General features: G+C 41.7%; 2 protein-coding genes across 3 annotated transcripts; both read left to right on the top strand.

The window, feature by feature from the left end:
* Positions 1–517: 517 nt before the first annotated feature.
* hspa4l (heat shock protein 4 like) lies at positions 518–8,237 on the top strand. The gene is made up of 20 exons (XM_061063042.1): positions 518–622; positions 727–893; positions 1,937–1,994; positions 2,140–2,280; positions 2,499–2,621; positions 2,713–2,812; positions 2,986–3,119; positions 3,210–3,454; positions 3,543–3,619; positions 3,719–3,870; positions 3,981–4,087; positions 4,261–4,394; positions 4,643–4,839; positions 5,434–5,508; positions 5,757–5,900; positions 6,206–6,331; positions 6,435–6,542; positions 6,648–6,767; positions 7,091–7,252; positions 7,332–8,237. The coding sequence occupies exons 2-20, from the start codon at positions 787–789 to the stop codon at positions 7,518–7,520; spliced, it is 2,499 nt and encodes an 832-aa protein (XP_060919025.1). The 5' UTR covers positions 518–622; positions 727–786; the 3' UTR covers positions 7,521–8,237.
* Positions 8,238–9,453: 1,216 nt separating this feature from the next.
* Positions 9,454–16,574, top strand: plk4 (polo-like kinase 4 (Drosophila)). 2 transcript variants are annotated; one of them, XM_061063041.1, is made up of 15 exons: positions 9,454–9,663; positions 10,528–10,623; positions 10,951–11,046; positions 11,437–11,551; positions 11,665–12,643; positions 12,723–12,814; positions 13,111–13,457; positions 13,598–13,702; positions 14,030–14,132; positions 14,224–14,373; positions 14,493–14,721; positions 14,817–14,919; positions 15,028–15,165; positions 15,845–15,951; positions 16,165–16,574. In XM_061063041.1, exons 1-15 carry the CDS (start codon positions 9,634–9,636, stop codon positions 16,283–16,285), a joined length of 2,811 nt encoding a protein of 936 aa, XP_060919024.1. In that variant the 5' UTR covers positions 9,454–9,633; the 3' UTR covers positions 16,286–16,574. The 2 variants fall into 2 exon arrangements, with proteins under 2 accessions (XP_060919024.1, XP_060919023.1); XM_061063040.1 differs by lacking the exon at positions 9,454–9,663 and adding an exon at positions 10,019–10,408.
* The last annotated feature ends 73 nt before the right edge of the window (positions 16,575–16,647 follow it).

Here is a 16,647-nt window from a genome sequence, read left to right as displayed (position 1 = left end):
TTGGTTCATGTGAGCAGACCACACCTGACCCCCATGTGACTTTGTTTCCCTTTTTTGAGGCTCAAAGGCGGTTCTTGCTTTCAAGCTGTTCTCCAATCCTTGCTGCCCCCAGATACTAATCAGATATTTGTAAAGCTGATTTCTTAGATACGTCATTTACGTGCAAACATATTTCAGTGCGTAAGACTGGAATGGAGAAACTTAACCTAACAGGCTTTATTTAGGGCAAATGTGTCTGTTGAAGCCATAGACTGTAAATATATTTATATATTTTTTAAGAGGTATGAAAAACAGTCATAAGACAAATCATTCCTTAAAATAGACAGTAAATATTAGTACTGCTGTCCCACTCGTGACGTCTTTAACGGTCCCCTTTCTATGGGTTTCTAGATTGTTCTGTTATCGATTGGTTATCGTACCAATCAGGTTGGGACAATGGGTGTGACGCAGCCAGTCAGAGGCGTCAGGGGGCGGGCTTTAGAGCATCCGACGCTCAGAGGCGCTGGGTGATGCTACGGCTGCCTTGGAGTGGGTGAATCCGCGCTGGACACCATTGCTCCGTGGGATTACTCTGAATGAGTTTGCTTTAAACAGCTTGACTTACATAACAGCTCGTAATTCAGTGAGTGCTTCCTCAGCTTGCCGTCTTATTTGTTTTCAGAACAGAGGATTCGCTTTCTTACATTTGTATTACGGACCATTGTATATATTTTTTCTTCTTCTCAAAGGTGCTGTGCGGTCGCTGCGTAGGGCAACTTAGAAGAGGTGACTTTTAGAGCACTCATCATGTCAGTGGTAGGCATTGATGTGGGTTTCCAGAATTGCTACATCGCAGTTGCCAGGAGCGGCGGCATTGAAACCATCACCAATGACTACAGTGACAGATGCACACCGTAAGTAGAAATGTTGACAAGCATCATCCCGGTGAGATGTGGTCAGGCTGCGAGTTTGTTACGCAATGTTTGCAACTGGAGGCGCACTGGCTGAGCGGTGATGGTGTAGACACATCAGTAATGCTGCTGCTGCTGCAGGTTGTGATGAGGCCTGTTACTATTGCTTTATTCAGCGTCACAGCAGGGTAACGTAGGTCAAAATGTCTCATACGAAATGATTGTCCTTATAAACAGACAGCTGACATGCCTCCTGATAACCACCACAGGGCTGCGCAGTGCGCCTTTAACTTGCCTGAGATAAGACATTTAAGAAGACAAGATGGTATTTCCATTTTATAAAAAAAAAATAGTGTGATATTATGCTGTATCTTATAAAAGAAAACATGTAGATTTTGTCATCACATGGCCATTGTTGTCTTTTATTGTCAGCCGAAACAATCATACTTACAGTACAGGCCAGGTCAGGAGGATTGTAAGGGAATTCAATCCCATTTCCACCATGTATCATTATATTTTTTAGGATATGAAATTACTTATATCTCAATGTTAAGAATTTAACATCAAGGTCTTTTGTGGTACAGGTATATAAAGTAGCTACATCTGCTGCAGCATCCTGCAAAAAAGGGATGTGCTAACTGGAAAGTGAAGAGCATTGCACCTTTAGTGACTGTTTGAGGCAAGGTGAAACTAAGGAGAGATTTATCACTGTGAAATGCGTCCCTAAACCCTGTGTGCCAAGAAGCACTGATATTGGTTAGTTAACACAATGAAAGTCTGTGTAATGATGAGTGGGGGAGATGGAGTTTTTTTAAAGAAAAAAAAAAGGCCATATTTTGATGAAGGTGAACTGTTCCATCTCCCTGACCTAGTTTGTGCTTTCTTCCTCAGACTCCCTTGTGAAATTTCCTTAATCGAAATCTGCCTCCGTGCCCTGGACGTTTGATTCTGTCTGCAGCAGTCAGACAATTACAGTTCTGCTTGTCTGGAAGGATTATTTCTGTTGTAGCCTTCCTAATGTGCTGATGTATTTGTCTTCCAACTAGGGCTTGTGTGTCTTTGGCCTCCAAAAGCCGCATGATTGGAAATGCAGCCAAAAGTCAAGTAAGAGTATACCAATTTGACTTATTTTTGTTATAAGGGCAATATTAAAATAATGACATAAATAAAACTGTTTTTTTTAACAATTAATTCTGAATCCTTATCATTTATATGTATAAAAAAGTTTTGTCATACAATCTTATTTTAGGTCGTTACCAACTGCAAAAATACAATTCATGGCTTCAAAAAGCTCCACGGAAGAGCGTTTGATGACCCATTTGTCCAAGCGGAAAAACCCAAACTGCCTTACAGCTTACATAAACTGGCGAATGGAAACACAGGAGTTAAGGTGAAGCACTGTACAAACTTCCAGAACTATCTGTGTCCTCCCCTTTGTCTCTGTCACTGACCATTTTTGCTTGCATTGCACACTTTTGTTATTTTTAGTCAGCCATGTCATTGTTTTTTTTCTTCTGTTTTTGTTCCATACAACCTTTTCCATTTCATGCTCAATATGCAATACATGATATCTTAGCAAGAGACATCCTCACTGTATCCTGTTTACAGGTGCGTTATTTGGACGAAGACAAAGTGTTCACAGTGGAGCAAATCGCAGGGATGCTGCTCAACAAGCTGAAGGAAACAGCAGAGAGCGCACTGAAGAAGCCCGTGGTGGACTGTGTCATATCTGTGAGTGACAATAAAAAAAATCACGGAGGACCATTTAAATCATTTAGAAAGAGGTGAAATGAAACATAATAATTTGTGCTTTCTTTTACAGGTCCCAGGGTTTTTCACAGATGCTGAAAGACGGTCTGTGTTAGATGCAACTCTAATCGCAGGGCTCAACTGTTTACGGCTAATTAATGACACAACTGCAGGTCAGATTTCCTAAGAGAAAATACAAATGCTTTTTTGTTTGACACTAACCTTGGGTAAGGGGCTGAAAATGTGTTAAAATGTGATTTTTCCCTTTACTTTTATAAATAGATGAAATAACATGTATCTTAAAAAAAGAAAGATTGAAGACTGTAGATGTCTTTCTTCTAAACAGTGGCTTTGGCCTACGGGATCTACAAACAGGACCTCCCCACTCCAGAAGAGAGGCCAAGAAATGTGGTATTTGTGGACATCGGACATTCATCATTCCAGGTCTCCATCACTGCCTTCAACAAAGGCAAACTCAAGGTTGGCCTTTTTAACCTTTTTACATCGCCACCCACAGCTACACCTGTGCCTTTAAACCCAAGAGGCTCAATGTCAAATCTGCTCTGTCAGGTCTTGGCCACTGCGTTTGATCCGTACCTCGGTGGGCGCAATTTCGATGAAGCGTTGGTCGATTACTTCTGTGAGGAGTTTAAGGTGAAGTACAAGCTCAACGTGAGGGAGAACCCGAGGGCTCTGCTGCGGCTGCACCAGGAGTGCGAGAAACTGAAGAAGCTGATGAGCGCTAACTCCTCTGACCTGCCTCTGAACATAGAGTGCTTCATGAATGACATTGATGTTACAAGCAGGATGAACAGGTACATGTTTTTTTTCTCATTGATCACTCCTGATTAAAGAGGAAATCCAGCTTTATTTACATTTTTCTTCCAATTTTGTAACCCACAGGGGCCAGTTTGAAGACATGTGCTCTCAATACCTGATGAGAATAGAGATGCCGCTGAAAACAGCTCTTGAACAATCAAGTACTTCCCTAAAATCTGGTTAAATTTATGAATGCATATTGTTTGAATGCTACATTTTGGAAGAATACACTCGGTTCTGTGTGTGTTTTTCCCGTTCAGAGCTGAGCCGGGATGATATTTATGCAGTGGAGATAGTTGGAGGAGCCACGAGAAGCCCGGCCATCAAAGAGAGAATCTGGAAGTTTTTCGGTAAAGACATCAGTACCACGCTTAACGCAGATGAAGCTGTCGCTAGAGGCTGTGCGCTCCAGGTCTCTCTCCTATCTTTAATCTTGTTTCAATGTACTTAAGAAATATTGTGAGGTTGTTCATGGATAAAACAGACGGTAATTATATACTGTATTTTTGTTTTGGGTTGCAGTGCGCTATTCTGTCTCCAGCCTTCAAGGTGCGTGAATTCTCCATCACTGATGTGGTTCCCTTTCCTATTACTCTTCGCTGGAAAACACCATCAGAGGATGGACTGGGGTGAGGACATCTTCGCTATCTAAATTTGCCAAATGAGACACTAACACTTTATACAACAAGGGAATTACTTCTCTGTAGTCACAAGTGGTCAATCAAGCTAGGTAAGCTAGCTTTAAGATACAGCATTTACTGACTTTACCTTCCTTTTCTCCCTCACTGTATCTTTGTTGCAGAGAGTGTGAGGTGTTCAGTAAGAATCATGCTGCTCCGTTTTCCAAAGTGATCACCTTTCACAAGAAGGAACCCTTTGACCTTGAAGCCTTCTACAACAGCCCTCAAGATCTGCCCTACCCAGACCACAGGATAGGTGATTATACTTACCTTCAATCATCTGAAAGTCAGACATGCACTCCAAGAATGCAGGATGCAAAACTAAGCAGAGATCTGTCCTTTGCCAGCTGCAAAAGTCTAGAAGAAGATGTGATTGATGCACAAAGTAGATTTTTGGGTCACGCATTTGCAGCCGAGTCCCCACAGGGATCTGGATCCAAGATGGGATTGTGGACTGAGAGAGGAATATGTTGGAATAACTGTTTCCGAATAATCTGTTTGCAGGATGTTTCTCTGTACAGAACGTTGTTCCCCAGCCAGATGGAGACAGCTCTAAAGTGAAGGTCAAAGTGCGAGTGAACGTCCACGGTATCTTCAGCGTGTCCAGTGCCTCCCTGATTGAGAAGCAGAAAGGAGAGGGGGAGGACATGCAAATTGACTCGGAGCCAATGGTGCAAAATGAAGGCAGGCCAGAGGACCAGGTGAGAGGATTGTTTTGTTTTTGTTTTTTTGCCACAGTTGCGTTTGTGTTAGCAGTGAAAGTATGTAAATGTCCTCTGGTGAACTCTTTCAACAGCTGGGTTTACATGAAACTCAATACAGTCATGATCCCAGGATGATAAATAACGATAATATAGTTGGGCAGCTGTGTTTCTATGATCATGTTTCATAAAATGTTTGTACGTGAGAGAAAACAAACACATTTAATCAAGAAGCACTTCAAGGAAGTTCCCCTTAAGAGGCAGAATATCACAACTATGTGACATGTACATATGAAACTCTTACTATTCTTATGTAATGGTCTCATGAATGTTGGAACTAAAATACTGCTTTATTAATAACATGGTTTAAAAGTGTCTCTTTCCAGTGAAAGAATGAAGCCCATTGATTAGTTATTGATCATAGAGTTTCTCTGCCACATCCTTGTATTGAATCATCCTCGGACTGAATCACTTGCAGACTGGTGCAGGATTTCTTTCAGGAGTGGAGTAAAAATAAATCTGGTTGAGAAGACAATCCATTCACGTTCCTCGAATGTACTGATAACAGTATGTATTGTTCTTGTCGTTTATTAGACCAAAATGCAGGTGGACCAGGAAGGCCAAAGCCAGGGGGACCAGCAGAGCGAGGACAACAGTTCCAGCAGTAAGGTCAGTTGAAGAAATGTTAGGCAAGGATCTTAATACTTTTAATTCAGAGGGAATTAATGAATACAGTGGCATCAGTTGACATTATCCATAACATGAATATTAATTGAGCTCGAAAAAGATTTGAATTACCCTTAAAGAAGTTTGTTTTGTGAACTGCACCGTCTGTTGTAATGGTGAAATTACAAAAGAAGTCGCATTAAAACTACAGCAGAAAAAATGGAATAGTGATTTCATGTTTCTAAATCCAGGAAGAGCTATCTGGGGAGAAGCAGGACCCAGCAGCGGGGGGAAGCAAACCCAAAGTCAAGGCGAAGAGTATTGATCTGCCCATCGTAGCCAACAACATTCGACAGCTCGAGAGCGATGTCCTAAACAACTTTGTGGAGTATGAGGTTGGTACTTCTTCTGGCCTTTAGAAAAGCTGAGTCATGGTCTGTTTGAAATGCTGATTACCTGAGCAAGATTGTGGCTTGTACTTCTAGTCACTTTATTCTGACATTTCCAAAACAATGAACGACCCATGAAGGAGCCCCTGATTGTTCAATGCTTACTTATCAGCAACATCTGCCACAGCATGATTATAGGGTTATGTTGTATTAAATCAAATTGTCCATTCTTATGTGATTCTGTCGTTATCAACTGGTTTTGTTGGCTCTCCTTGTTTGTGACATCTTTTGGATATGTTTTTCCATTACAGCGTCAGATGGTCATCCAGGACAAACTGGTTAAAGAGCTGAATGATGCTAAAAATGCTGTGGAGGAGTATGTATACGACCTACGGGACAAACTCTGTGGGATCTATGAAAAGTATATCACTGAGGAAGTGAGTGCTGCTCTCTTACGTACCTGTGCTACCATTGCAAGGCTGCTATAAATGTGAGAAGCAAATGATCGACACTTGTATTAACTACAACCATTACTAACAGGACAGTAACCGGCTGACACTGATGCTAGAGGACACAGAGAACTGGCTGTATGAGGAGGGAGAGGACCAACCCAAACCAGTCTATGAGGAGAAACTTCAAGCACTAAAGGTTTGATCTGATTTCAAAACTAACTTGGCTGTACTTAAGCCTAACCCTCACATGTTTTAAAGAGGACATACATTCCTGATCAACATCAATTCTGCTGATTTCCAGAGGTTTGGTCAGCCCATTCAGGACCGGCACAGAGAGCATGAGGACAGGCCGAGAGCTTTTGAAGAGTTGGGAAAGAAACTGCAGCTCTACATGAAGTTTGTGGATTGTTTTAAACAAAAGGTACATCATTTTGATCTAGAGATGGGATGCCTTATCGTCTTTTTTGTGCCAAAAAATAAAAATATGGAAACATGCAGATTAAACGTTGTGTTTTTTGGTTTTAAGTACAATTTAGGGGTTTTGTAGAGTTCTTCATAAGCATGTCTATGTCTGTCTATGAACGCTGGTAGTCATCAGGGTACGACAAAGTTGCCAGTTATGTGAAAAGGAAAAGCTATTTGAGATTTCTCTACTTGCGTGATTTAACACACTTACGTAACTATTACTACTGTAAACGTCTGTGTCATGTTTGAGTAATTTCCTTGTCACAAACTACTCCCTAGGATGAACGATACCAGCATTTGACTGCAGAGGAAACGAGCACTGTGGAAAAGTGTGTGAGTGAAAACATGGGCTGGATGAACAGCAAGATGAACGCGCAGAGCAAACTTGGTATAACTCAGGACCCCATTGTTAAAGTAGCAGACATCATTTCCAAAATACAGGTATGTAGATGACTTACTTCCACTTGTATCATTCTTCTGAATGCCTCTACCAACATACTGTCCACTTCTTACTCACCAGGAACTAGAGGATGTGTGTAATCGAGTGATCAACAGGCCAAAGCCGACAGTGGAGGAGGCCCCTGAGGTGAACGACCAAAACAGTGGTGCTCATAACGGCCCGACGGCGAAGCAGGGAGCAGAAGGGAAGGGAGACGTGAAGGGAAGCCAGCAGACAAAGCCTGGAACCAAAGAGATGGAGGTGGACTGAGATCACCGTGCACTACAACCATCACCGTGTTTACCACAAGCTACCATTTAGACAGTAGAAACATAAATACCTGGAACCATCATTCCTCAACATCACAAGTCACTTTGGTGGATTTGTTTTCTGTGCTGCTTTCCCTTCTTGATTGGACTTAACCTTATGAGGATTCTGTTTTCACCCTTTCCTCCTTGTGTGTGAAAAAGGTGTGCTTTACTCTCTCAAAGGTTTGACATCCTCAATAAAGAAAGAATGATGCAATGGATTCAACTTTGCTTCTAATATATAAAACCTTTTTCTCTGTACCAAACAGGAAGGTTTCTTGGTGATTGCATTCCATGTGTCTTTTATACTCAAGTAAAACCTGTCACTCATAGGCGTCTTGACCGTGCTAAACAATCACTACAGCAGAACTTTTAGTTTGTATGCAATGATTGAAATGATATATAATATAAGTATATATATATTTGTATTTAGCTAAATATGATGTTCATGTCAAGAGACTGTATATATATTTAAGTAAAATAAAAGCAGCCAGCATATATTATAAATGTACATAGAGAGAATATTCCTAGTACAATGGTAATGCTTGATACACCAAATCTCTCCAGTAAGTGATTGGTCACCTACTTCCTTTATTCTGTTTTCTCGCATTTTTCCATTCTTTAGTCATTGGATTAAAGATGGCAAAAATAAATACATTTGTCTGTAAGACAAAAATGACTGAAGTCTGAAATGTTTATTTTTTACAGCTGAAACGACAAGAAATTTACTCTAATCAAGAGAATTTGTGTCCATTGGAAATGCTTGAATGAGATTGCTAAAAAAAAAAGGAGGCAAATACTGACATGTGGATCTTCTCCTACACTCATTTAAATACTGGGCCCTGGTTTCCAAAAGTGATGATCTTAAAGCATCACTTGTGACAAGAGGATCTGAAGGTTTTCTGATTGCACACAAATATACTCTTATGTGAACTCATAATAAATAAAGAAAGCCAGCTTTTTATTGAAAAAATATTTTTTTTTAGCTGGTTTTATTTCAATAAGTCAACTGTAAATTGTAAAGTAAATTGGTTCATGAATTAATCAGTAAATTGATGTTTATGTTAACCTTTTTGAAACTTGGTAATTTTTGGAAGACTTGTTCAAACAAAAAAAAGGGATTTAAACATGTCACTTTACATTATTTACAATTTCTTCACATATTCAATAAGCCAGATGAATCAATAATGTGACATTTATCATCTAAAACAACAATGAAAATAAAAAGCTGCAGCACTAGATTTGTCAGAATGTATCAATTAGTTTAGGATTTTAAACACGTTTTTTTTAGTGATTATATTTAACTGTTTGCCTGAATACACTTGTATGATTTCATGTTTTTAAATGTTATTTTCTAAATTGTTTATTAGACTTTTAGATTTCTAAAACTAGACCTGCAAACAGAGGCCTTAATAGATCATGTAAATCAACACAGTACAAACTTAAACTTAACAAATATATAGTTCAATGGACCGGTTCAGACCCTAAGATGATGTTTGTAAAGCATAGACCAGGGATGGGCAACTTTGGTCACAGCAAGGGCCACATTCATTTAATTCTCACTGCCAGGGGGCCAAATTGTAGAATACAAAAACGATTACAGTCAATTATGTCTCAAATTTAACTCAACATATATCAGTGATCAAATATTATTATGGAAATATTTCTGGTTTTCATGATTTCATGGCAGATTTTGTCATGTTTTCTTCATGTTTTGATATATAAAAATTGACCTGAGGGCCACATTGAGGGTTGACGAGGGCCGCATGTGGCCCCCGGGCCGCCAGTTGCCCACCCCTGCCACAGACTGTAAGGCGTAAACACCACTGTGTGACTCATCCTAGGGGCGTGGAAAACCCTGCTTGTTGTCGTGTGACGTAGAGTGTGACGTGTGCACGGGACTAACGGGCGGATATTTTCAAAATGGAAGAAATGGCAAAGTTTTGGAGGGCAACACGAGAACAACGTATATTTGCCCTTTAAAGGCTCAATTAACGAATATCGATGCGCTCAATCGATCGAATTTTTTTTTTTAAACTAACCTTAATGCATCTGCAAGACGCAAAGCGGGCACGATGAGTGTTTCTATCGGCGATAAGATTGAGGTGAGTTAACTTTTGAAGTGCTAACGCCCACAAGCCAGCTAACTTCAAACTAACCCGAGAAAGACCTAAAGTGGGAGATAAATATTTAGATGGCTGATTAACCATTTGATGAACAGTGTTTGCCGTTACAAAACAATGTTGTAATAAATAAAGCATCAGTCCTTTGATTAATTTAACAAAAAAAAAAGTGCTGTATTCGTCGATATAACGTGTGACCAAGTAAACGCCACAACATGATTCATGCAACTTTAGCTTTTTTTCTCGTCACTTCTTGTTCGCTAAATATGTGTTTTAAGTATTTATACTGGAAGTTTCCAACATTGTTATTGTCTGTCTGTCTATGTCTGCATGGCTGAGTAACCTCACCCTGTGTCTCCCGGGACAAACTGTGTTGTGTCTCCTCTCCGCGTCGCTTCATTCGACGACGCTGCTTGGAAACGGCGTCTGGTGTTGCTCGTTAGCGGGAAGAGAGCCGGGATAATTGAAGGTGTTTGGTTGGCCATATGACGGCGTCAGGTGTTAGTGGCATGTTTGACAGTTAACGTTTTGTTGTGGGAGGATTTCTCCCGTGATCTCGTCAGATGCTGGACTGTCTTGTTTTTACTGTACATCCAGCATGTCGCAGGTTAGAGGGACGGCGTTTGATCACCTTATTCACTATGTCTTTCAAAACCCTTCTGCTGACACACAAGCCAGCAGAGATGAAGAAAAAGGTTTATGTTATACTCAGGAGCTCAGGATCGAGGTATCGTGCTTTTGAAGATCTGTGTGTTTTTTTTTTTTTAAATCTAAAATAGTTAGATTTCTCTGCAAAGAACAATCTGTTTTGGGTCAAAGTTAATTTTTTTACTCTCCTCCCTGTAGGATTTCAAGGTCCTCACCCTCCTTGGCAAAGGCTCCTTTGCATGTGTTTACCGTGCAAAATCAGTGAACACTGGCCTGGAGGTTGCTATCAAAACGGTAAGACTTCCTCAATCACTTTCTCATGTCTAAGTCAGTAACATCAGGACATTGTGGAGCGCTTTACCTGCACTGTAAACATTTTAACGACCAAGCTGCCGCCGAGGACTGACAGTTGAAGTTTAAGCGGTGGATTATTGTACCTTAATTGTCTCCCGAGGGCTTCCTAGAGTCCCTCGACTACCCACAAATGAGGCCTGGGGTCTCTCTGAGGGAGACAGATTGACTATTTGCCATGAGACCAAACCGCTTTGCAGCAGCGCTGTGCCACACTACATGTTTAGCGTGTGACAGGTGTATAATTACCTCTTTTGTTCCCGTTTGCAGATTGACAAAAAAGCAATGCACAAAGCTGGTATGGTCCAGCGTGTGACAAACGAGGTTGAGATTCAGTGCCGGTTGAAACATCCTTCAATACTTGAGGTAGTATATTCTTTGAAAATGTAATAAGTCGTTACTGCGGATTTTTAATATGTCACCACACAAAGTCTGTTTCGGTACTCTTTACATGTAAACAGGCTTCAGACTATACACGCTAATGTGTTTGATGTGAACCATTTGTGTTTGATGCTGTGAATGTCAGCTCTGTTGTATTGTTCTGGTTTCATGTAAACCGACTCCTACCTCCTGTAATGTTCAGATTCTGGTATGAACTTATAGCAGTCACTCTGCTACACTTCTTTGGACCGCAGCATTACAACAGGGTTAGACTTTGATCAAGTGGAATGCATTACAGATTTTGCGCTGATATTTTTGAATGTCTTTTCTCGTTTACACCTCGATAAATGTTGTCATATTTCATGTCTTTATTAGCTGTACAACTACTTTGAGGACAGCAACTATGTTTACCTGGTGTTGGAGATGTGCCACAACGGAGAGATGAGTCGGTACCTTAAAGAGAGAAAGATGCCTTTCTCTGAGGATGAAGGTCAGGCAGAGCTTTTTGTTGTACCGTAAAGAATACAAAAAGACTGTTGTTGTTGTTTACTGTTTTTGTGAATACCAGTTTTTAAATTTGTGTTGTTGTTTTTTTTTTCACAGCAAGACATTTTATGCATCAAATAGTGAAAGGAATGCTGTATCTTCACACCCATGGCATCCTGCATCGAGATCTGACCTTGTCCAACCTTTTGCTTACGAGCAACATGAACATAAAGATCGCAGACTTTGGCCTTGCCACTCAGCTCAAGCTCCCGACTGAAAAGCACTTCACCATGTGCGGGACACCCAACTACATCTCCCCAGAGGTGGCCACTCGCAGCGCCCACGGCCTGGAATCGGACGTGTGGTCACTCGGGTGCATGTTCTACGCCTTCCTGATGGGTCGACCCCCTTTTGACACAGACACGGTGAAGCACACCCTGTCTAAAGTGGTTCTTGGGGAATATGACATGCCCAGCCATGTTTCTCTGGAGGCTCAGGATCTGATCCATCAGCTGCTGCAGAAAGACCCTGCACATCGACCCAGCCTCTCTGCGGTGCTGGACCACCCGTTTATGACCCACAGCCTGCTGGTCAGGACAAAGGAGCTGGGCCACGGGGACGAGGGATCCATGGACAGTGGCATTGCCACCATCTCCACAGCTTGCACCTCCTCCACCTCAGCCAGCAGCAACAGCAGGCTCCAGAGGAGAACCAGGAACGTGATTGGGTCTACTCTGCCTAACCGCATGGCACCCATTTCCAGTCTTCCACGCCAACCAATCACGGATTGTTTTGAGGAAGGGGACCAGTGGCAGCAGCATCCGGCGGACAGATTTCACAGAGAAGGCAGGGGCAGAGGAGGTCATGGTGGGGGGACAGGACAACCTCATTCACGCTACCTTAGGAGAGCTCACTCCTCAGACCGCTCCAGTTCTTCTGCTTCTGGCCACATGTTGAGTTACACTGAGCTGGGGAGATGCCACTCAGAGGAGATGCTGAGTAGTTCAGCAGGACCAGTATTCCTCATGTCCTCTACTCAGCACCCATTATCAGAGCGAGGAAGGCTCCCATCTCCTCCCGTCAAACAGTCAGCCAAGTAAGAAGTCTCTCTTTTTGACATCTTCTGTTCATTTTGAAAATGGAATTTGACTAACAGAGTGCACTTCCTGTTTCAGTTCAGGGTATTCGTTATCCATGCAGGCTGTACATCCACCAAGCCTTCAATTTCAAAATCTGGAGGGAGTTACAAATTGGCTTAATAATGACGGTAATTTATTTTGTCTTTTTTTAAAACCTTTTTTTATGCGATAAATTTCAGAAGTTTTATCTCTTTTGTCCCTATATAACGTATTTATGTGCATTAGTTGACGACTGCTTTTGAATTTTGTTATCCTGTGCTATGATCAGATTTATCCTTAGATTTAGAGTAAGCTTCAGTCACCCTTATATCAACAAGAGTGAAGACTGTTTACAAAATGATAAAAAAAAGGCCTTTAAACCACATCAACACAGTTTAAAACCACCTCGTTTTAGCAACTCTTACAATTGTCTTTCCTGTCTCAGGCTCTGGGCACAGGCCCACAGACAGCAGCACCCACAGCAGCAGCGGCAGCTTCCACAGCAGCAAAGGACCTTTAGGTGTTCACAACTCTTGGTCAGACAAGCCCACGGGCCGAGGTGCAAACCCTCAGCACAACCAACATCACATGCATCACAACCTCCCTTCCAACTGTGACTCGTACCGAGAAAATGTACCCGGAGCAGAGTTCCAACCTCCTCACGGCAGAGAGTCAAAGCTCTCCTCGGCCAAGCCAAGCGTGGATAAAGTGACGAAAACGCTGAAAGACATTGTCCTGCCTCTGTGTGCAGCCAGACTCAAGCCTATCAGACAGAAGACAAAGAATGCTGTTGTAAGTAATTGAAAATGACAGAGGGGCAGATTATGTAAGATAATTCTTCTTTCTGCTCCTTTTCATGCCAGATTTCGTTTTTTTTTTTTTTTAACACTGCTTTTATTGAAGCCTAATTTATTTTGCTTGTATGTTTACAGGTAAGCATTCTGGACACTGGTGAAGTGTGTATGGAATTATTAAAATGCCAGAGCGGTCAGGAACGGGTCAAAGAAGTCCTTCGGATTTCCTGTGATGGTTCAATGGTGAGCTCCATGTGTTTATATGTGCACCAGTTATGATGGGTTTCAGTTTGGTTGGTAAGCAGACTAAAATATTGAATATAAATATAATTGCTTAAATATAACCAGCAAAGAGATGATAGGCTATTCCTTAATAGTTATTTTTACTCTCAGTCACTGCCACCAGGCTGGTCAAAGAAGACGCAGATTACAGCTTTCAGACCTGAAGTACCTTTGTTTATATTTTCAGTACACAGATTCACAGTGGGAAGATGCATTACACAGAGAAAACGGAAGCAGGATGGGATATTTCTGTTCTTTTACATGTAAGCTTATTATTATCTTTCAAAGGTGACAATATACCAGCCTAACAGTGGAAAGGGGTTTCCGGTCTTGGATTGTCCGCCTGCTCCTCCAGAGGATATTCTCATTTGTAGCTACGAGGATCTTCCAGGTAACCTGATGGGTCCGACACACTCACTGTCATATCAGTGCTCACGTAGGATTATAAAAAAGTGTGTTGATTCAGTTTTTTTTTGCCGTAGAAAAATACTGGAAGAAGTACCAATACGCCTCTAAGTTTGTGCAGCTGGTGAAATCCAAGACTCCAAAAGTGACACTTTACACCAAACATGGAAAGGTCATGCTGATGGAGAACTGTCCCAACGCAGACCTGGAGGTTTGCTTCTACGATGGTGAGTCAAACATACCGCTACATGTTTAAGCTGCAGAGGAAGGAGCAGCACTGACCTTTTTTATTCTGTCTGAGGTGTCTTGTATCGTGTTAAGCTTCATGAACACTCTTGTTGCGCAGGAGCAAAGACCCACAAGACATCGGAGCTGTTGCGAGTGGTGGAGAAGGGCGGGAAGTCGTACACAGTGAAGGGAGAGGTCGGGCTGAGCGGCCTGAGCCCGGAGAGCCGGCTGTACGTGGAGCTGTCTGACCAAGGACACAGCATGTGTCTGTCTCTGGAGGCCGCCATCGCTGCAGAGGAGCAGCGCAGCACCAAGAACGTCCCTTTTTTCCCTATAACAATTGGCAGGTGAGAGGAACAACTGTTATCTTGTTTATTCTTTGTTTCTGTTATTGTCCTCGCATTGTGTATAATATATTGCTTTTATATCTCACCTCTCAAAGGAGACCTGTCCACTCTGACTCCCCGTGCTCATTATCCCTGCCGACACACCCGCCACCTGCTGATACAGCTTCACCTCCTCAACCTCCACAAATCACTCCTTCAGTGAGTTCACAGCCCTACTAAAGTTAGAATATAGACAAGACAGCTCAGAGGCTTTTACATCTACACTATGCTCTGCTATGTCTATAATCTTATGACCTTTCCTTCCAGATGATCTCTTATGACGGCTCGGATTTTACCACAGCCAGCTTGAGTAAGAAAAGCTCCCCGGTGCGGCAGGAACTGGCTAAGAACACAGGAAAAGTGATCAAGTCGATATTTGTGCCCAATGTCGGGTGGGCATCACAGGTAGGCGGGTGTTCAATGAATCTCATATCCTATAATGACAAAGCAGAAGTTTTAATCATTGTTTCAAAGGCTCAGAGAGAGAAATTGACCCTAAAACTACATAAAATAGGACTCAAACCCAAAGCCAAGAAGCATGAAATCTTTGAGTGATCTTTCATTCTGATTTAGATTTTAAGGATGATGTCACTTTTGAGGCTCACATCATTAAGGCCATTTCCTGTCTCTGAGCCAATCAGACCGCACGCTTGTATAACTAACAAGGTAGACTACTCAACGCTCTCCTTTCTGGTCTCCCTAACTAAACTATAAATCAGCTACAGTTAATACACAATTCTACTGCACGAGTGCTGAGAAGATCACGAGGAGAGCACACATCTCTCCTATTTTAAAGTCTTTGCCTCTTAGTTATCGTATTGATTTTAAAATGAGTTTACTTTATAAAGCGCTACATGGTCTTGTACCAGATTACCTCTCAGATGATTTTAGTTCATGAACCAGGACGGCCCCTCAGATGTTTAACTTTCTACCTTTTTGTTCTTCACTTTTCCCCCTCCCTTATAAAGCACTTTACTGCAATTGAATTTGTCTGAAATGTGCTTTATAAGTATTGTTTGTGGATATTAGCAGAGGAGCTGTCTTTCTGATTATAATCCCAGTATGTGTGTTTGTGTGTGTGTAGCTGACGAGTGGAGAGGTGTGGGTGCAGTTCAATGACGGCTCTCAGCTGGTGGTTCAGGCGGGAGTGTCCTGCATCACTTACACATCTCCAGAGGGGAGGATCACCAGGTAAAGACACACGTTGGAATCATATGGACTATAGTCAATATCAGCTGGGGGACAACTGTTTTTAAGTCATGATTAATATCTTTATAAAGAGCAAACTAATTAATTCCACGATGCTCTTGCAAGTGACTCTGAAGGATTCTTGATTTGACCCCCTTGTTGTATGCCAAACAGTAAGTGCAGCGGTTAATCTCAATGGAATTGTTTTCTTCACAGGTATAAGGAGAACGAAAAGTTGCCAGAACATGTCAAGGAGAAGCTGCACTGTCTGTCCACAATACTCGGACTGTTGGCCAACCCGACAGCACATCAACTCCAACCTCATCAACACACTTAATGGATTAAAAAAACAACTCGTAGCATTAGAAGTCTTTCTAACATGTTTTGTCCGGTGCTCTTGTAAATACATCTGTGTTGCGTTTTTTTTTTACATGTACAGAAGACTAAGATTATGAAAAGATATATTTTTATGTAAAAAAAAAAAAACCCAAAAAACAATTTGTCAAGAGTCTGGCTTTGTTGGAAACGTTTGTGTCATGTGTGTGTCATTTTAAGTGAGTCTGCACTTCCATGAAATGTGTGAAACTGAGACAATAAACATCTGGAGGCCGGATGGAGGAATTCTGCACTTTGTTTTGCAGTCTTCTCTTTGTATTGAATCTATTCATGAAAGTATTTTTGTAGAAAGAATTAAAGTGT

This window comes from Labrus mixtus, chromosome 18, assembly GCF_963584025.1.
Source record: "Labrus mixtus chromosome 18, fLabMix1.1, whole genome shotgun sequence".
NCBI lineage: Eukaryota > Metazoa > Chordata > Actinopteri > Labriformes > Labridae > Labrus > Labrus mixtus.
Note: the sequence above shows the minus strand (reverse complement) of the source record. Positions and strands in the feature narration are given on the sequence as shown.